This window comes from Dreissena polymorpha, chromosome 9, assembly GCF_020536995.1.
Source record: "Dreissena polymorpha isolate Duluth1 chromosome 9, UMN_Dpol_1.0, whole genome shotgun sequence".
NCBI lineage: Eukaryota > Metazoa > Mollusca > Bivalvia > Myida > Dreissenidae > Dreissena > Dreissena polymorpha.
Genome location: NC_068363.1, coordinates 52,171,429 through 52,194,010, shown reverse-complemented (window position 1 = coordinate 52,194,010; position 22,582 = coordinate 52,171,429). Strand labels below are relative to the sequence as shown.

Genomic DNA, 22,582 nt, shown 5'->3' with positions numbered 1-22,582 from the left:
CATATGGTGTGTGTACCATGGTCATATTTCAATGTATGCAGATGAAAGTAATCATTTTAACAATTATTTTGCTTAAATTTTACAAGCAATATTTGCATTGATTACCGTAATTACTCTATGTTTTCGGACACTCTAAGTTTTCGGACACCCCTTTTTTTAGCAAAAATAATTATTTTTCGTGACTCTTAATTTTCGGACACATGAGTTTTCGACCATAATTAATGTCTCTAAGTTTTCGGACAGTATATTTACCAGCGCTATTTTACTAAATGTCGGTCCTGTTTTCGATATGTAATGACACTTCGATCATGGGGTTTTACAACCAGATTAACATCATAAAACATGGCAGGTGCATGCCTGAGGGCAACGGACAATTACATTTGCGTTATTGTGTAAATTACCTTGTAAACCGGTATTAAACAATTGTTTCGCCCGATAGCATAAGCGCTGTGACAATTACCATGGATAGTGCCAATTACTCGTTCAATTATCAACCGCAATGGTACTACACCTTCTCAGTAAACTAACTGTGACAAATACTGAACGCTTCAAAGTGTGATGGAAGGTGTTAGACAACAAGTATCGGAAATGAACAAACAAAGAATTCATATATTGCTCTTTTATCGCGTGAATTACAGGTTCATACTAGCGATTATCGGTACATCACTTGCTCATCTTTGAACTCGTTGGTCAAAGTACAACCTTGTAGTAACTTTCTGTCAAATAAATTAAGCATTTAAAATTATTTAAAATGCATTGCAAATATATATAACTAATTTATACTATACGGCATGGTATTTTACAAGCGTGTGCTATTACCGGTATTCGTTGATACAATTGACGCTATTTTTGGACACTTTAATTTTCGACTCTAAGTTTTCGGACACCTGTATTTTGTGAATATTTTTTGTATCTAAGTTTTCGGACACGAAAAAAATTAATTATTTTTAAGTGTCCAAAAACATAGAGTAATTACGGTAATTTAGTAACATTTACCAAAATTCATCATAAAATACTTGTTAAATCAATCACGGAATAGAAAATATAGTAAACATATGTATCGCAATTTATATGTTAGAACGAGTGCATAATCCATTAGGATCAAATATGGTTATTTGAAGATGTAAAACATATGTACTAACAACTAAAATATCTATATAGAAGTAAAATGGACAAATGACTAAAACTTGCAAACACAATAAAAATCTTCATTTGGAATGAACAAAACATGGCTGGGATAAAGTATAAGGAGAAATGACAACATCAACAAAACAAAGGGTACACATGTTAAAGTAAAGATTTATTTTTTTGGGGGGGAGGGGTCATAATCTCAAAAACAATAATTACATATGCATGTGATTTTATGAAGTCAATAATAAACCTGAGAATGTATGCACGCAATAACAGGTAAAGATGTTTACTCTATGTAAAACAATAAAAAACTCCTCATTTATTATCATCTTATGTTTATTATATTTATTTGTTATTTATATTTAGTTTAGACCTATTTAATTTAGCTTGATTGCATAGAAAGCCTACGGCTCATTTGAAACGCTCTCGAGTCTGTTTCCTGGGCCTAGAACCAGTACTTGGTGTCTATGGGGGGAAATCTAAAGAACGCTCCCACACTGGGGATCAAATCCATGACCTCCCGATCGCAAGGCGGACACCATATCCACTACACCACTGCATCCTTGTGTATATTTAAACATTTATTCTGGACCAAAATTGTTAAATCTTATTATAAATTTACCTTTTATATGAACAGATGGAACAGATTCTTTCACAGAGGTAGAAGTGCAACTTTGGTTGAGATGAACTAATGAATACATGTTGATAGAACACACATTTGATTTAAACTTAGGTTTATATTTGTGACATACTGTGGTGGGAGATTCATATACAATGTTAGCAGTTTTTTCTCTAACATTAGTCTAGGTGTGTTGTGGTGCAGTGGGCTTTCACAAGTGACTAGTAACTGTTAATCAGTGCAAGGGATACATGGTGGACATGGTTATTATCACACATGGTCGATTCATGCGAACATTGGTCTAATGCCATATGCAGCAAGCATAACTCCAGAGCATCCTGCGCATTGGTGCAGTCTGGCCAGGAGCTACCATGTATGCTTATGAGACCACAAAACCTTACATGAATCCTGAACAGTCTGCGCAAATGTGCAGGCTGGTCTGAAGCTACGCTGGCCACATATGACATAAGACCCATTTTTGCATGACATGAACTACACACAACAATGACTTAAAGAAATCCCACGCTATGTTTTTACAAAGTAATGAAAATGATTTTCAGACTCATCTTTGTATTACAAATGTCAATACTTAACAACATTTCTATTAATATCAGAATGGTCAACACTTGGCTATAAAGATTCATTTTAATGCTGCCGTGTCAATTAATTTGAAGTAATATAATACCCATAGAAGTCACCCAAAAATGATAGAACTTAACCTTTGTACTACAATCCACTTAATGTATACTTTTTATTGATAACAGAATTGTCAAATGGTCATGTTTGCAAATATATTTACATGTATCAACATTATAAAATTAAAATAATTTTGTATTACTATAAATATATTATAGCATTAATCAAGTAACATTTAATTATGGATTAAATAGAAAAGTATTATTTCTGTTTTTTTAATTGTGTCTTGTTCTGATAAAACTGGGCATAATACATGTGCGTAAAATGTCGTCCCAGATTAGCCTGTGCAGTCTGCACAGGCTAATCAGGGACGACACTTTCCGCCTAAACTTGATTTTCGGTAAGGAGGGACCTCCTTGAAACTAAAAATACCATTCAAGCGGAAAGTGTTGTCCCTAATTAGCCTGTGTGGACTGCACAGGCTAATCTGGGATGGCACTTTATGCACAAGCATTAAGCCCAGTTTTCTCAGAACAAGACACAATTGATCAATCTAAGCTCTATTGTTAAACATAGAAATAAACATGAAAAATGAAATGCAAAGCAAATAACTTCAATATATGTTTGAAATTTTAAGGTGGGATTCTTTAAGCATCGTTTCTTTCAATTTTACTTTTTCATGAGTATTGAAACATTTGTACCTGAAAATATAAGGTAAAATAAATTTATTTCAAAAGAATCATTTTTTATTGTATCACAACAGTATTATGCAAATGATCAAAATAATATCTCTAAGTGTCTTACAGAAATAATGAATCAAATAAATATAATATTGTATGCTTTTCATTTGTATCAATTTTAGTGACGACAGATTATTATCACTATTCGATTGAAGAATACAAGGGAACAGATGTTATTGATGATGTAAAAACACGATTCCGAAGATGACATTATGTTAGATAAATTTAATGCTTACTTTGGAAAACATGGGTATCGATAAAGATTAGGTTGCTGTTACAAAACAAAATTAATGAAAATAGAGTGATTTTATTCACCTTTCTCTTGATCCTCACAATGCCATGTGTCCACAACGCGACATGGATTTGTGTCTGTCCGTACTTTCAATATGGCCCCATTGGATAAAACACAGAACATCGTCTCTAAAGTAAATAAACATGCCTTCATTGATAACTTTATAATCAAACAGAAAATGTGTGTTTATCATCATACAGCCTTAAAGGTTTGTTTAAATTTCTGTTCATTGTGTCAGTTTGAAGGCCATGTCATATTTAAAAATACTTTTTAAATTGTAAAATCTGTTTCTAAAATAATGGTTGTAGATGAAAATTTCAAGTTTGCTGTGCATGAGTCATTCACCTGATAAAAATCAATATTAATCACAGATGTTTTAGTACTTGACACTACATCAAAATCCGATATTTTAACTTTACACTGTTTTTGATATATTAAGGATAAATGGTATGAAACCATCATAAAGAATCAAACACCAACCATAGGGAATACTGATTCACAGCCTTCCATTACACAGAACAACACACATGAGGTTTCAGTGCAGTTGTTGTGGAAATGGTGTCATCCTAGCGACACACTGTGGTTTCCATCCCCATTGTGGGAGCATTCTTTATATCTCCCCAAAAAACACCAAGTACTGGTTCTACCCAAGAAACAGACACAAGAGCGTTTCAATAAGCCTTAGGATTTCAAGGCAATTGAGCTTAAACAAGATATTGCCCCCTACCTGTGAAACTCCACCATTGTCAGATTTTTTATTTTTTTACATTTGTTGCCATAGCAACCACAATTGTTGACGTAGGAACAAAATGAATTGACGTGCATAATCTCCATATTGCCATCTGTCCATATTTAAAGTGTCATGAAAAAATATGAAGAACTTTTTAAGTTATCGCAGGATCCAGAAAATTGTGACGGACTGACAGACTGACACACAGAGTGCAAATCATAAGTCCCCTCCGGTTTCACCGGTAGGGGACAATAAATAGGTTTAAAGTAACAAAAACTGACCAGATTCTATAGCGTACGCCACATCTATGAGGCCTCTGTTTGGGTTCAGGAGGAGCGTGGTGAGGACGTCCCCAGACACTGGGGACACGAGTCTCACGCTGCTGTCCCGGCTCATCACGATGGATCGCGGCGTAAAGTTGGGATGAGTCGTCTGCTGGATCTTGATCACTCGTTGACTGCAAAAAAGAGGAGATGGGAGATATTGATCCTTGCTCTGAAAAAATTGAGCTTTATATTGATGCATAAAGTGTTGTCCTAAATTAGCCTGTGCAGTCCACACAGGCTAATAGGGATGACACTTTCTGCCTAGACTGGATTTTTTGTAAGAAGAGACTTCCTTTACCAAACAATTCCATCATTAAAGTGGAAAGTGTTGTCCTTTGTAATCGGTGCAGACTACACAGGCTATCCTGGGACAATTTAAGCGCAAATGCATTAAGTCCAGATTTCCAAGAGCGCTGCTCAATTGTATAAGAATGTTGCATTTATTTAGACTGGTTATTAGGGAGAATGGGATGTTGCATTTATTTAGACTGGTTATTAGGGAGAATGGGATGTTGCATTTATTTAGACTGGTTATTAGGGAGAATGGGATGAAGTTGGGATGTGTTGTGTGAACATGCTGACTGGAAAATGAAGGAACAAGATTAAAAAATGCACAAATTGGGTAAAGCAGGCAATAAAACAAATGATATGTTTAAAAGAAGTTATTTATATCTATTATCACATCACTATTATATTCACCACAGTTTTGAATTTGTTGAAGAAAGTGAAATCATATTTGTTTTCAGTGGTTATTAAGGAGCATGAGTTAAATTTCGAAACAGCAGTTGTCTCTTGGTAACATTTTAACTGGAATACGACAATACAGAATCAGATGAAAACAACACAATCCAAATGTAATATATATTTTTCTAAGAGCGGGACTGTAATTAAATGACTTAAATGTCTGTGCTATATTTGATAATAATGTATCAGGAAGCCAATACCAAAACACATATAATGTAATTGAAACAAATGAAATATGTTTTGCAATAACAAACAAAAGGACATATCAGTAAAAAATGAATACCACTCATGCTATAGTTGTCCAAAAGAAGTGGGAATGCAACTTTGTTATTTAATATTCTGCACATTACAATTAAAAATTGTGAATCGCTAAATGACCAGTGTTATGTGACAATGGCCCTAATGATATATCTGAACAGTGCAGCTCCAGATATCATCTGGGATTTATGATATATCTGAACAGTGCAGCTCCAGATATCATCTGGGATTTATGATATATCTGAACAGTGCAGCTCCAGATATCATCTGGGATTTATGATATATCTGAACAGTGCAGCTCCAGATATCATCTGGGATTTATGATATATCTGAACAGTGCAGCTCCAGATATCATCTGGGATTTATGATATATCTGAACAGTGCAGCTCCAGAAATCATCTTGGATTTATGATAGATCTGAACAGTGCAGCTCCAGATATCATCTGGGATTTATGATAGATCTGAACAGTGCAGCTCCAGATATCATCTGGGATTTATGATATATCTGAACAGTGCAGCTCCAGATATCATCTGGGATTTATGATATATCTGAACAGTGCAGCTCCAGATATCATCTGGGATTTATGATATATCTGAACAGTGCAACTCCAGATATCATCTTAGATTTATGATATATCTGAACAGTGCAGCTCCAAATATTATCTGCATACATATCCGTGCTTGACTTAATATCAAACAGGGCATCATACACATGTTCACATGATGGGCGGCTCATATGTCATTACCCCACAGAGGTATGAATGTGGAACAGGTGCTGTATCTGCCACAGGTCCACTGTTTGCCCTGAGAATGTGTAGAACGTATCATAGTCCAATGTGGTACATAGGCCCTCAACTGGAGTCTGCAATGTCGCTCTGAAAATATCACAAATAAATAATTAAAAAGCATGTCTATTATTAATCAAGGCCTGATTGTTGCAGATAATTATGTAGATTAAAAGATGCATGACATGCATGCGTACTCGTTTAAGAAGTATTTTCCTCTGTGTTTAGGAAACAACTTGTTTCATTCATATTTCACGACATTCAATTTTGATATTCCTATAGCAACTATTTACAAATGACAAATAGTATGTTCAATATAACCAGCAAACAGTCAACAAATATTAAGATACCGGTATATTCCTTAGAATGAATTCCTGTTGGATTGTTGTGTTGTTATGTGAATAACAAATATCAGGAACAGATAAAGAAGAAAGGTGAGACTGACACAAGGTAACTTTCAATTTCTATTTGATACACACAACTTGTTGTATTTCACTAATTGCACTGAATAATTAGCAGCTGTTAATCACAAGTACTGGTATAAAACAAGAGTGCTATGATGGTCCTAAATTGCTCACATCAGTTAAAGTGGTGTATACATTTTTAAAGATTGACCTGGTGACCTAGTTTTTCAATAAATGTCACCCACATTTAATCTTGTCCAAGTTATTGTCAGGCACAAAAATCAGACTATTAATTTCTTTTTAGTTAACCCTTTTCCTCTCAGGAGCAAAGTGGAAATGGCTATGTGCAAACAGCATAAAACCAGAACAGCCTGCGAGTATGCTGTTTCTGCTCATCAGTATCTAAGGGTTGGAAATAAAGCCTTTAAAACTTGAATCTAGTAAGAAAGGTCTTTATTTAAATTTAACTTTCTAAGGGACTTCAAATGGGTTAAAATATGTACCGGTGTCTAAGTGGTAAAGAGTTAAGTCACAAAGGAGAGAATTGGTCTGCAATAGATACAAGAAGAGAGAATTGGTCTGCAATAGATACAAGAAGAGAGAATTGGTTTGCAATAGATACAAGAAGAGAGAATAACATGAGCCTTCCTTGCAATATGGAGTTTAATGCATTTGCATAAAGTGTTGTCCTAGAGTAAGCCTGTGCAGACTTCACAGGCTAACCAGTGACGACATTTTCTGCTTCAGTGCAATTTTTTATTTAAATGAAGTCTCTTCTGAGTGAAAATCCAGTTTAAGCAGAAAGAGTCCTCCCTAATTAGCCTGTGCAGACTACACAGGCTAATCTGGGACGACATATATTGCACATGACTTAAGCCCCATTTTCCCAGAGCAATTCTGCTTGACAGAAAATTAAAGTGATCTATCTCACCTGTCCACCTCATCACATGTGTCAAGGTTCCAGACACGAATTGTGCAGTCAGTACTGGCAGAGATTATTGCGGAGCCATGTGGGTAGATGTCCAGCGAGGTGATCTTATTTGTGTGACCCACAAACACCATCTGCACGTGCCATTTGTGGTCCCAGATCTTAACTGGAGTTAACAAAGTAGTTAATAAATGTTAATATACTCTATCCATGGATAGCTAGAATAAGTCTAAGCATACTTGCAAGAATGATAGTACATTCTGGTCATCAACACATGATTCTCTTTTCTTCTTTTGTATCAAATTCTGACCTACATCTGAAATACCACCTAATCTATGCTAAACACTCAGGTTCATACAAAACTTGATAAGGTCCAGAAAAAAGAAGACCAGTCAGGCTATAAGACTGGTAAAGATATCTACTAGATGACACGCATCATCCAAAATGGGTCTCTAGCCATATGAGACCATCGTAGCGCCAGACCAGGAACTACCCTGTCTGCTGTAAAGTCATGAAAGGTTTTGTGGTCTTATAAGAAGAGAAGCCCATTACTGGACTATGTGGATGTGAAGACAGGTTTGGATCTGCACTGGGGGCATACGGCATAAGACCCATTTTCGCATAATGTGGCTCATATATCTGCTATTAAGCTGAATAAGTTTGAGTGGCTAGGAAGTTTAGTACAATAAAAATCATAATTCACCTGAAAATGCCTGCACAATTTACAATAATGCCTTCAACATGTGCCAACCAAAAACATCTAGTGAAAACAATGGTATACAAAAGGGGTCATCTTAATTCATTTTTCTACAACTCCAGCATGAGACCATTAGGCCAAAGGTCAAAAAGGCCAAAGATATAGTGTATGACTCATAATAATTTTAGTAGAACTATTTATCATTTTTGTGAGATCATGATGGTCATAATCATGATTTGGAACCATTTCAACGATTGAAATATGCACAACAAATAATAAACAAGTTTAATTAAGCTATTACGTGTAATTTAATACTCTAAATTATGAGTCGTCAAGCTCAAAGCACTGGACTCAAATTTGAGGATTGCAGTTTATATCAGCTAACTCAGGAAAAGTGTGTGAAAACATTTGCCATACTTGTTCCATCCAAGGCACCGGTCACAAGGTACTTCAGAGGGTTGAAGAAGGTTAAGGCTGTAATGTCTCGCTCATGAAGATTTTTCTTGTATGACAACAGTTTGCCTTCAAATACATTGTACACCTGAAAATAAGATATGAAAATGTTCCTTAACAAGGGGGCCTGAAAGGCCCAAAGTTGCTCACCCGAGATAAAAAGAAATGACCTGTTCTTTGCAGCCCAAGATATCAATGGAACAAATGTTCTAACCAAGTTTCATGTAGAATGAACAGCAAATGGCCCCCTGGTGGCCATGTTTTTTTAACAGACCTGAACCATTTTTGAACTCTTCCAAGATATGTCCAACTTTCATGAAGATTGGGCAAAAAATGTGTCTTCTAGACTGTTCACATGTTTTCACTATATACATATAAAGAAAACTGTCCCACTCCCTGGCGGCCATGCTTTGTCACTTATCACAACCATTTTCAAACTCGTCTGAGACATCCACATAACTAATGTTTTGACAAAATGTCATGATGATTAGGCAAACAATGTGACTTCTAGAGTGTTCACAAGCTTTTTTACTATATAAGTATAAGGAAAAAGACCCCCCCCTGGCGGCCATGTTTTTTTACCGAACCAAACCATTTTCGAACTCAACTGTCATATCCAGGTGTGGTTGTGCGGTCTTGTTCACTTACGCAAGTGAACCGGTCACGGGACGGTTACGAGTTATGTAACTTTGTGGGCACTTGTGTAATGCGGAAATATTTATTCGACGCTTATTTCTGGTCAGGATGACACCACTGACTGATTGTAATTTAATTAAGTAAAGGCGTCCAGTCAGATATGCCTGAATACACTCAAAGAATTAATCTATAAGTGAAAACCAAAGCAGCTTTAACGAAAATAACTAACTTTTATTCCAAGAACTCGGAAAATGAAGAAAAATGACAGAGAATTAAGAACAGGTACAAGCCAAGTCTAAAGAATCTAAGAATCGTTACAAAAATGATCAAAATACAGCAAATACCTTAATGAATGTAAAAAGAAGTTCACAATCTGTAAAAAAAACTGATATAAATATTAGTTACTGTAAGTCTAGAAGTTGCTTCAAAAATCTAGTTCAGAAAATAGGTCTAACTTAATCTAAAGAACACAATTTATGGAGATTAGGAAACTTCCGTGAATCCAATGTAAAAATAAGAAGAATTTACTTAAGTTATTGAAATAAAATAGAGTCTTTCTTATTTAGAAAATACCAAATAAAAATAATCTAAATAATAAGAATAATTTAGAAAATAATGCCAAAATGTCTTGATGCTGGTGTTACAATGATTTAAAGTTTAATTATTTCAAAATTCCAACCTTTTTCAAGAGCTGTTACCTTTTCAAGAAAGCATCAAGAGGTGATTAAATCAGCCAAAACAGCTTATTTTATACAGTTCTGAGAGCACTGGCAGAAGAGTCTATTTTTCTCAGAAAAGTTTATTTTTCAATGATCAATATCTTCCCAAATTCCAGAGCAGAACTAAAAATAGATTACTGAATCAGGTTAAACAAGGGAGATAAGTAATGCAAAATTATGTACATGTTGTCTTTCTTTCAGCTATCTCTTAGTTGATAGGCTTATCATAAGAACCACAGGTGGTTCGCTTGTGGATATGATATTAATTAGTGAAAACATCATTTTGAATGATAAATAATCATATTATAACGAAAAATTAACTTTTATGAAAAAAAAATCACTATCAAATATATATATAACAAGGTATGCAACTCAAAATCACCCCAAAACAGGGTGCATCGCTTTGAACAGCCATATCTTCATCAATTGTGCAGCGATTTTCACGATCTTGGTCTTATTCAACGCAGAAATGAATTTCCTTTCTGGAACTGTATATGTCTTGCAATATTTTTACAAATGCTGGGTCAACTTTTAAGAAATAACACGATACAAAACTCGCAGGACCCAGTTAACAATGATCATCCAGTCTTTAAGACTGAAATCTTCACCGAGTAAAGGGCATCTTCCCTACAAAGTTCATGTACCTCGATACTATAATTCAATAAAACGTATGAAAAAACATTATTAACGTTCTTGTCGTTACATTATGCATCAAGACTAACTGTCCAGCGCCGTTTGAAACCTTTGTTTACATACATTTCAACTAACTGACATTTCAAACACACGAGTGATTTCATTGGTCCAATGCGGAGGTGTGTCTTTACAACTGGAGATTTCATTTATAAAGACTGCATGATCATTGTCAACTGGGTCATGCGAGTTGTGTATCGTGTTATTTCTTAAAAGTTGACCCAGCATTTGTAAAAATATTGCAAGACATATACATTTCCAGAAGAAGACCGAGATCGTGAAAATCGCTGCACAATTGATGAAGATATGGCTGTTCAAAGCAATGCACCCCGTTTGGGGTGATTTTGAGTTGTATATCTTGTTATATATATATTTGATAGTGAATTTGTTTTTCAGAAAAGTTAATTTTTCGTTATACAATGTAATATGATTATTTATCATTCAAAATGATGTTTTCACTAATTAATATCATAGCCACACGCTAACCACCTGTGATAAGAACTAATGACTAAAGCAGTTATGTTAATTATGAAAATTCTGTGTTATGAAAAATTACATAATACAGTTACATAATAATGACATAATAAAACCAAACTTTACTACACAGGAAACAAATGTTCTGACCAAATTTCATGAAGATTGGGCAAAAAATGTGTCTTATAGACTGTTCACATGCTTTCACTGTATACATCTAGAAAAAATTGCCCCACCCCCTGGCGGCCATGTTTTTCCACCCATCATGACCATTTTCGAACTCGTCTGAGATATCTATAAAATCGATGTTTATGATGATTAGGCAAATAATTAAACTTCTTGAGTGTTCACAAGCTTTTTATACTATATAAATTACCCCCTCTCTGGCGGCCATGTTTTTTTACCAATCCGAACCATTTTCGAACTAAACCGTCATATCCAGAAAACACATGTTCTGACCAAATTTCATGAAGATTGGACCAAAAATGTAACTTCTAGTGTTCACATGTTTTCACTATATACATATAGAGAAAACTGCCCCGCCCCCTGATGGCCATGTTTTTTTCCCCGATCTGGACCATTTTCGAACTCGTCCGAGATATCAATGAAACCAATGTTTTGACCAAGTTTCATGATGATTGGGCAATAATTGTGACTTGTGAGAGTTCACAAGGTTTCTCACTAGCCATATAAAAAATACTGCCCCTCCCCTGGCGGCCATGTTTTTCAATGGACTGGAACCATTTTTGAACTCAACCAACATATCATTTAGACAAACATTTTGACAAAGTTACATGAAGATTGGGCATCAAATGTGACTTCTACAGTGTTCACAAGGTTTTTCTTTTTTTGACCTAGTTTTTAAACCAGCATGACCCAGTTTCGAACTCAGTCGAGGTATCAATAGGACAAATCTTCTGACCAAGTTTCATGAAGATCAGACAATAAAGTGGCCTCTGGAGTGTTCACAAGGCAAAATGTTGACGACGGACGACGCATGACGGACAAAACGCCATCACAAAAGCTCACCATGAGCACGTTGTGCTCAGGTGAGCTTAAAAAAACAAAAAAAGTTATCAAACTAAATTCAATCTTTCCCTCATTGCTTCAGAGAGTAAGAGCCCATATTTTGAAACAAGAGCACCGCATAACAGGTGCTTACGCTGTGGGTGCATTTTTGAATAAATGAAAGCTTGTCAGTTTTGTTGCTGTTTTTTTAGAGGTCACAGTGACCTTGACTGTTGACCTAGTGACCCAAAAATGGGTGTGGCATGTAGAACATATCAAGGAGCATCTACATATGAAGTTTAAAAGTTGTAGGTGGAATCACTTTGATTTTAGAGCATAATATCAAAGCTTTAGCACGACGCAGGCAGACGGCGGACAGCTGACAACGAGCTGGCTATGACAATACCTTAGGTTTTCTCTGAAAACAGCCGAGCTAATAAAACTGTAATGATTCCTTGAAAAAATCCTTAAATTGACAGTTTTACAAGATTATCATGGACGAACCATCTTTCGAACCTCTTAATCTTTGACATGTCAAAAACAAAATTGGAAATAGTGAAACGTATTTGTAAGAGTTTTATGTGATAAATAAATTGTTTCTACATACCTGACAACTTAAATTGTTATGTAAATCCTCTTTTGTTAACAGATTTGCGTTAAGTTTTCAGCACCACCATATCATGTAAAACTGTCATGGCCGCCAAAACAATCGTACCTCCTTTCGAACCCTTCATTGTTTACTATTTAAATTCACAATTCTAAGCAGATTTTGTTCAGTTTTTTTATGAAAATAGAAAATAACATTAAAACTTGATTTATAACAATGTTTTTTAGAACAAATATATGTTTTTATTTCAATTTTAGTATTTTTACTCTTCACTTTTATGACATGGGCATTCGAAGACATCATTCCGCCCAACAACTTTCTGTTTGCAGCAATAAATCAAGTGTGTCCAATGTCCACAGTTTTGGTGATCACATTGTGCCCATTTTGTAAACACAAGGGAAACACAGTTTTTCATTTCCTTGGGTTGAAAAAGTTTACACACATAACATTTGTCTTCTTCAGAAACATCATCTTCAGAAGACTGACTATCAGTATCACAGATGCCAATGTGCGAAGGTCCAGGAAGAGGTTCTGGGAGGGTGGCATTACTTTGATTGACATTTGTTTCATTTGTTTTTGTTTGTTTTCTTTTGTTGATAGGAAAGACTGGTGTATCTTTGGAACGTGGTAAAGGCTGTGATAATATTTCTTGATTTATGCAATCACTGGTTATTTCCTTACCAGACACATTATTTCTTAAAGTCTTTTTTAGTGTATGGTGTGCTTTCTTCATTTCAATTATGTTTTCAGCAGTTGTAAAGTAATTGTCAATGCATGGCTGAGTGTCAGAAGCCACGGTGTTTTCTTGAGGAACAACATAAGGAATTGATGGCTTAAAAATGTCAGCACATATCACAGTTCTATTGAATGGAAATATGCCAGTCTTTTCAAAGGCAGCCCTCAGGTTATTCACGGATAATGCTGTCATATATGCATTGGATGCTAATTCTGCAATATTGTATCTTGTGATTTTTGAAGATGGATGTTCTCTGATAAATTTTTGACATGCATAATTATATATTTTCTGCAGAGGTCCATAGCAGGCTACATCAAGGGGTTGAAGCACGTGAGATGTATGTGCTGGAAGGACAAACAAAATTATGTTGTTTTTCTTTGCCCATTCCAACACAGGGACATTGATGTGAGATTTGTTGCCGTCAAATATGATGATAATTTGCTGATTAGGATCAGATCTTTGAATGTACTTGATGAAGTGGGATTGTAAATATTCCAGATAAATGCTTGAATTAGACCAGCCTGTCTTTGACATAATTGCATCTGATCCTGAAGAAGCACCTTGCATTAATGTTTCATTAATTCTCGCACCCTTGAAAACAAAGAAGGGAGGAATCTGTGTCCCAATTGCGTTACCGCCACCAATGACTGTGGTTGTTGCTGTCTGGAAGAAGTGATTGCGGGAGCTGATGCATTACCACTTACTATGTATGGTGGGGCATGTTCAGTTTGAAACCCTTTTTCATCTATGTTATATATACACTCAGGTTTGTCAATAAGGTTTTTACTTTTCAGCACATTTTCTAAATTTGTGAAATAGCTTTCAACAGCTTGTTCATTGGTAGTTTCTGCCCTACATTTAGCTAACCCCCTTGGTTTTATGACTCTGAGCTCCGGCCACCTGCTGCGCAAGCCCTTAAACCATTTCACGGTCAATGGTTTGTCCCGTGTTTTCTTCTTAAGAAAGACTGCATAGTCACTTGCTTTTGAGACCACTTCTGTTATGGTAAAACCGTACCCCAAATCAGCCATCAGTTTAATATGTGCTACTAACTTTGCCTCCTCTTCCAATGTAAATAGTGGACCAGAACCTGTCATCGTGGTTTCTGGATCCATGCGGCATTTTACCCTATCGCGAAGGGTGTTATGTGGCACTCCATACTGTCTAGCAGCAGTTTTAATAGGGATCCCAGTTTCTTTTACAAGTTTGTAAGCATTTGTGAGTGCTGATGGAGAGTACCCCTTATGTTTTTTAACTTTTTTCATTGGGAATTTCTGAAAATTGTTGGACAAATATTAAATACAAAGTTACAAAAACACAATCAGAAACATATGTTTTAAGTTGCAACAATAAGTGACATGCAATATTTTACTTCATTTAAAAATAGCTTTGTCACATGATTTGAACATGGTCAAGTGACTTGTTGCCGCAGACGAAAAGTGTTTTTTGTCAAGCATAGTTGAGATCGAAAGTTAGACCATGTTTTATAAGTTTTTACATGAAAATCATATTATAGGTAAAAAAGCATTAAGAAAAGCAATGATTTTTACGTATTTTACGTTTAATACACTTATTTTACCTGTTTGTGACGCATTTTCGGAGATTGACAGCTACGCGCAAGTCGTCGTAAACAATACGTAGGTACCCACAAAACGATGACGTTGTTCGCGTGGGCGCATGCGCATAAAATGTAAACAAATGAAAGGTTCGAGAAGAGGCGAGGTGCGAGAAGAGGTACTTTCACGATAATTCCATTTTGACCCATACTAATCACATGTAACCCTAATGAAAGTTTGGCTATACTTACCACCACAGATGTCTGCACAGACAGGAATATTTTCTGTGAACGACTTGCAGTTCCTTCTAAGACCATGTGTGAGAACATGTTGTGTTCCCTAAAGTCGGTGCGATTCATCTTGCGTGGAATCAAGTGGCGAGCACCGTATCTGAACGCCCATGTCTGAAACATGTAATCATGTTAGAGATTTGTTTTGTATTTCTTGTTCAATCAATAGTACATATGAGCCTTGCTCTGTGAAAATGGGGTTTAATCCATGTGTGTAAAGTTTCTGCCCAGATTAGCCTGTGCATTTTGCACAGGCTAATCAAGATCGACCCTTTCTGTGTTTACATGATTTTTGCTAAGAAAATACTTCAAACAATCGGAAAAGTACCATAAAAGTTAAATGTGTCATCCCGGATAAGCATGTATAGTCTGCACAGGCTAGTCTTGGAGGAAATTGATGCACGAGACATTTTACACACAATAAATAAACACCATTTCACAGAGCAAGACTCATTTCAGGAAGTGTGGCAAAGTCAAATATACAAACAACATCCTGTTTCTTGTTGTCACATTCCTTTCTGTTGTATGCCTTTTTCTTCTTTTTTTCTCTCTTTACAACACACTTACTTTCCAAATAAGTTCATCAAAGTTAGGGTGGTTACAAAATAATACTTACTTACAGCATTAAATATTTTGCTTGTTTGGATTTTTTAGATTTGTGACAGTACAACACTTTAACAGTTCAACTAAATGAAAAAAGTTTTCCTGTACATAAACAATCGGAAATGGTGTACATGTTGTCTGTCTAGACAGAACTTTTACATGGTAAGCTCACCAAGCAGTTTTTAATAAAAAAAACATTAAAACCCATGCAGCTGAAATGTAATAAAACCTAACTGAATTAACACATTTCAAATAATTTCTTCGCTAACACCTTTGTCTAAAGATGGGTTTTGCAGATGTTGGCAAGTCAAAGTTCTTACTGTGAAGTATCCAGGCCCAACTGTGATATATTCGTGGGTGTGCCAGTTATACTCTGCCAGAACTATCGTGCTGGGGGCTCGAGACTGCGAGATTATGTCAAACTCATTGGTCATCAACTGCAAACAGAAAGCAACATGAGAATAAAGTGCTCTATACAGTTTCATTACACAAAGGCTAAACACTGACATAATCACATAGTAAGAAGACTCTCATGGTGGTCTATTGAGGGACAATATATAATGTTAACAGTAACATGACTGGCAATTATTATCATTTGCAGAGCTTTTTCAGAAACAAAGTCTGTATGAATTTTGAATACAATCATAAAAGTATTTGCCTAGCGTGTAATACCTAAGCAATTAAAATGTGCTTCAAGAATTAATTCATTTTATTGCATTTATAGCCAAAGGTAGTATGCATAATTTATGTAAAACAAAATTAACTAATACTATGGGCCTAATGCATGGGCATAAAGTGTTGTCCCAGATTACGCCTTCATTGGATATTTGTTTAGAAGAAACTTCCTTTAAATGAGAAACATTGATGCAAGCAGAAAGGGTCATTCCTGGAAAGCCTGCGTGGACGACACTTTACGCACATGCATTAAGCACAGTTTTCTAAAGAACGAGGCTCATTCTTACAAAGAGCTCATCTTCACCAGTGATCCAGCCAACAAACTGCCTGAAGGCAGGGCAGTAGGATACATGGTCCATGGGTTCCTCTAGGGCATAGGTCTTCTTCTTCCTCCCATCGGACATAAACAGTCGCACACACTGGCCATCTGTCGTCAGGTACTCCTATGAAAATCAATAATTTGTGTGACTTTACCAATAACAAGCTAATTTGTTGCATTGATATTCCCTGCCAAATAAATTTTGTGTGACAGACGGATGGATGGATGGGATATGCCAATTCTACATCCCTCCATCTTTAGCCAGGGGATAATAATTATTCATCCCATTTGAATGTGTTTTTAGAAATATATGTATTTATTTCAATCTTTTCAAAACTAGCTAAAAGGTGCCAATTATCAAGACAGGCATTTTTTTTAAAGATGCTGATCCAAACAAAAAATTGGTAAACCTAAAATGACGTGATCATGTTAATATCTTTCCTGTCGTATGGATTGAAATGTTTAGAAAACAAGCTGGTCTAAATGTTTTTTTGCCATTCAAGCCATTTTCAATAACAGGTTTTACAGAAAAAGTATACATTTTAAAGACTGAAAACTTTATATTATGTAGGAAATGTAGATTTTACCTCCTCAATAATATAAGGCTTTATGCACAACACTATTTGATATATAAATACATGCAATAACATGTGTTCCAGATTTCTTTAACCACCTCTATCCAGTCTTCACGGTAATATATTTAAACCATTAGCCCGAATAATGATGCTTTATTTGAAACAGTCAAGAAATCCAATAGCCCGACTATATAAATTTTTTATTTCTAATAGCCCGAATACCATTTCACTAGTCCTGGACTGTCGGGTTTATACTAACCGTAAAGACTGCTCTATCAGCTGTGATTGGCAAACACATACATATCATATAAACTTAGAAGCTGCTTTGTATTTGATTGCTGATTTAGCTATTTGAATGCTGATTTAGCTATTTGATTAAAAGAACATAATAAGAAATAAACATAAAACAACATACATCTAGTTCTTTAATAAACAAAACTTGTTTCAGTTCTGTAGAATGGTTTATCTTTCTCTGATGGTGAATTCCGTGAGAAATAAGAACATTTTTGGTGTCAGCTTCCTTGACGGCAGTGATTGTGTTCTTGATGGAGTTGCGAAGAAGGGACCAATGATAGCGCGCCTTTCTGACTTCTTCCTGACGACGTCTTTCCATCAAAATCTCCAACTGCTTGCTCAAAGGTTCCTGAAATAAGATTTTATTTCATGCAACAAATATTACAAAGCCTGACCAAAAGATAGAATTAAATTAAATTATTTCTTTAATCCATTTTTATACATCTGGTCATATGCTATTTACATATTTTAATATTACATGTATATCATAAAAAGATCAAGAAAATTGATAATAATCAATTAAAAAAAATAGCCAATATATGATAAGAACAAATGCAATTTTCATGCTGATTAGGCAAAACATATGACTTTTAGAGTGTTCACAAGGTTTCACTTCAGCCATATAAGAAAAGATTCCTTCTCTCCTGGTGGTAACAATTTATGTTCCATGACAAACCCAGGGCAAGTCTAAGTTTAGACAGAAGAGAAATGATTTGAAAAAATGTGGTAGAAGAACATTGTGCTATGATTGTCACGGTACCGAACTTAAGCAGGATTGGTGGAAAGATGTGTGGCAGCCCGGTAAGCTCAGTCGGGAGAGCTCTCGCCCTGTAAGCGAGGTGTCCCGGGTTTGAGTCCCGGACTGGCTGCACACTTTTCACCATCCGGCAACAATGGCACCCAACGTGGGGCCGTGGCAGTTACAGTTCTCCATAGAACTTGCCCGTGGGTTCGTCGGAACTGGCTGCACACTTTTCACCACACGGCGACATGATAAATAGGTAATACTTCACATATGGGCCTTCAATAAGGGAAAACATAAATCCCAGGGCAAAACCATTATTGATGGCAGTGACATGATGTCTGCCAATAATCAGAACTGATTATCAGAGTTGTGAATTGTTTTAATAAATTGCTTCAAATAACAGAATAAAACTTTATTTAGTATAATTGCTTGCTATATTACAGTTCATTTTGTAATGTTTGTTTATATAGATACAAACAAATAAATTAAATATTTCTAAACCTTTCACCATTTGGGGCAAAAAGATGTTTGAAATAAACTTGCCAGTAACATATTACAACCCTGACAGTATTAATGTTATTTATCTACCTCCTCTGCTTCCACCTCATCTATAGCAGTGTGCTTAGCATTGCTCAAAAGACTAGCAATGGCTGTCATTTTTGCTGCTAAAGGTTGTGTGCCAATTTAATGGTTCAGTTACATTTCTGGAATAAAAAAAACAACAGAATTGTTATTAAAGATACACAAATCAAATAATGCACAGAGAGACACATCTAACCAAATGCAATGTCATAATATGACAAAGAAGCAGTATCATGAGATCCTTCATTGCAAAGTTGAGTAGTACCAACAAAACAAAAGAAATAAGATTCAGTGCTCACTCTGACCTTCAGAAAATAATAGCCATAATTTTTTTCCTAATAAAAATAATAGCCAAAACATATGCGGACCTTTTCCGCAAAACGGTACTTATGGCAAAAAGAAAGAAAAAACAATGAATTTCATTTTATCTATGTTTTATTAAATGTATATCTATTGGATTTAAGTTATAATATATATATATATATATATATATATATATATATATATATATATATATATATATATATATATATATATATATATATATATACTTAAAAACAAGCATAATATCAGTATGTCATTTTCTTATAAAATATTATCATGGCTTTACAATAAAGAATACAATCAATGTTGTGGGTGTGACTTAACAAACCAGATCTCAGCTACAGTTACATACACATAAGAATTAAGGGCAGAGGCCCCAACCCACCCAGAGCCCTTACTAATTATACTATTTTTTTTGGTTTTTCCAATTGCAATTTTTGGTGAATACAACTCGAAATATTATAAACCACACCTTCCGTATCAACGCATGTGTATTTGTCATTCTATTTTTGCTATTATGAATTTTGAAAATAAATCATAATCGACGAAAAAAATACAGTATCCGAAAACGGTAATATGCATAATATAAAATATGAATATGCATAATCTAAAATGTGCATATTGTTTCAACTACTTTATCTCTTAATATGACGTTTATCATCGGCCGCAATATTGTAGGCACAGGCCAATATCAATTGTTAATGATTTGTTCCAAAAATAACACTTTCGCAATGCCGATCATGTTTACATCAATTAACATCACAGCGCCTGAGTTAAAATACACCACCTCAGTGTAATTCCAAACACGTGTTTCGTTAAAATTAGCTGGTCATGGCATATGCCGGGTCCCATTGAATTGGGAAAACCAGGTTACCTGGTTAAAAATTAAAATCATTATGTTAAAGCAGACGACAAACAGCGGTATTTACGGGGATAATTAGTTGATGACGAATAAATAGTTATTTCATCAAGCAATGTTCAACATTATTTTATTGCAGAAAAAACGACGTGAAAAATAAACCAGCCGACAATATAAAGCGGCGATTTCATGTTGATTAATTAATAATTGGCGCAAAATTAACAAAAATCAAACAGTTACCGATAATTGGTAAAGCACAGGGAGATTAAAAATGTTTTTTCCGAAATGTATCACTGCTGTCGGACACTGATTGGGAAAAACGCTCTAGGCCACAATGTCGCAAAAGTTTTTGACGCGTGTATGACAATAAACTGGGTCGAGGTTGTACACAGGTAATCTCGTTATTGATTTTTCCTGCATTTAGAGGCAATTTGTTTTTTGATGTAGGCGGATAAAATAATCGCCATTTTTTCTAGACAATTTTAACAAATAATAGCCAGTTGTATAAAATAATCGCCATTGGCGACAATGTCTGGCAGCAGCGTGAGCACTGAGAGTTTTAGTTAATTGGATTTAATTTGCTTCTGTACAGCAGAAAAATAATAAATGAACAAAAGACATGTAAACTTTTGGCCAAGCCTCAATAGTCTGTATTTGATTATATGTTATATATACTAGATGGATTTTTTTGCAACAAATATGAGTTAACAAGTTGGTATTGGCTTAAGTTGTTATTGAGTGGTTTGAGGTTTTATGAGTACATAAGTAGAATGATCTGGAGGGTTAGTAACTGGGAGTAAGATGATTGCATCTAGTATTGGCGTAAACATATTCATTGAAGTGAACAATATTTGATTTCGAGCAACATGTTACGATTGTTAAAGCCTTTAAATTACATTGATTATTAAAATTTTGGCGCAGGATTGAGGGAAAAATGTTGAAATTAACATCGTATTTACTATTAATATTATCTACTCACTTTTAATTAAAATAAAATTTAGCGACTCGCCAAGCCAAACGCCAATATTACTAACAATGTGCTTCTTGAAAATTATTGCTGCTTAAATGTATGTATCAATCAATCATTATGGTTTAATCTTCAAACATAAACAGGTACCATAAATATTTAAGGTTCTGAATATCCTTCTTTTCTGTAAAAATTTTGTTTACTCCGCCATATTGAAAATCTCCAGGAAATGACGTCAAAGTAACCCAAAGAAAAAATAAAATGAACATAAATACAGACATAATATCAATATTCACGTGAAATTACATAAATAAACACTTTAGCATTTTTAAATATTTGCACATTAAATATAAAGCAGCATTCCTATCAAATATAGGTAAAAAATCAAAAAGTAGTTGATTATTATAATTATGACACGTTTTTTCACAGATTTTGGCATTTTTTAACTTAGTCATTAAATGCTTTATATCGATAAATGTAAACATTGGATCGTTAAAGCTCCAGTAAAAAATCAAGAATAAAATTAAAAAAAGGAAAAGAATATTGCCCGGACCAGGTTTCGAACCAGTGACCCCTGGAGTCCTGCCAGAGTCCTGAAGTAAAAATTATTTAGCCTACTGAGCTATTCCGCCGAGTACATATACATGAAGTATTTTATACCTTATATAAGCAATCTTCGTAGTTTCACAAAATTTAACGACAAAAACAGAACTCTCCAAATTATTCAATCGTTTCGCGTTGCAACGCTTTATAATTTTTAGGTTTTAAAATCGTCAAAAGATGCATATAATGGCTATATTAGACCATGGTAAATGTTCAGTATTACTGTTTCCTCACAAATATCATAACTAGAACGAAAATTTGCGAATCTGAAACAACTTTTTTCAATTTTGTCAATTTACCAAAGTGTGAAAAGATCCCTTTAAGACTGTGAAGGACTGTATCTTGTGTATGTAGGTCCCTAAATAGTAATCTAGTCAAGTAAATTTAATTTAAAGTCGGCAAGAGTACATAACATATAACATAAGCTATACTTAGCTTTTTAACCGACATAATTAACAAATGTATAATAATAACATATTAAAAAGCAGCTGTTAAGAGAGACAGTAAGGTAGGTTCATGGGGGGGGGGGGATAAAATTCATATAAACTTCGCTTTGGTTTTTCTTCATTCAATGTGG

At 34.9% G+C, this 22,582-nt stretch overlaps 1 protein-coding gene across 6 annotated transcripts in view; it reads right to left on the bottom strand.

The window, feature by feature from the left end:
- Positions 1-21,643, bottom strand: part of LOC127844791 (WD repeat-containing protein 97-like) — a 67,028-nt gene extending 45,385 nt beyond the window's left edge. For 5 of the 6 annotated variants that reach the window (XM_052375268.1, XM_052375264.1, XM_052375270.1 and 2 more), the window contains exons 1-11: positions 21,553-21,643; positions 19,259-19,374; positions 18,047-18,274; positions 17,025-17,180; positions 16,383-16,499; positions 15,421-15,573; positions 8,708-8,831; positions 7,597-7,759; positions 6,223-6,351; positions 4,430-4,605; positions 3,442-3,546 (exon numbers count right to left, since the gene is read on the bottom strand). In XM_052375268.1, the coding sequence (XP_052231228.1) occupies positions 3,442-3,546; positions 4,430-4,605; positions 6,223-6,351; positions 7,597-7,759; positions 8,708-8,831; positions 15,421-15,573; positions 16,383-16,499; positions 17,025-17,180; positions 18,047-18,274; positions 19,259-19,327 (1,420 nt within the window). In that variant the 5' untranslated portion in view covers positions 19,328-19,374; positions 21,553-21,643. Of the gene's footprint in view, positions 1-3,441; positions 3,547-4,429; positions 4,606-6,222; positions 6,352-7,596; positions 7,760-8,707; positions 8,832-15,420; positions 15,574-16,382; positions 16,500-17,024; positions 17,181-18,046; positions 18,275-19,258; positions 19,375-21,414; positions 21,434-21,552 lie in introns of those variants that run through there. The other variant, XM_052375265.1, reaches the window with a different exon arrangement.
- Between the last annotated feature and the right edge of the window lie 939 nt (positions 21,644-22,582).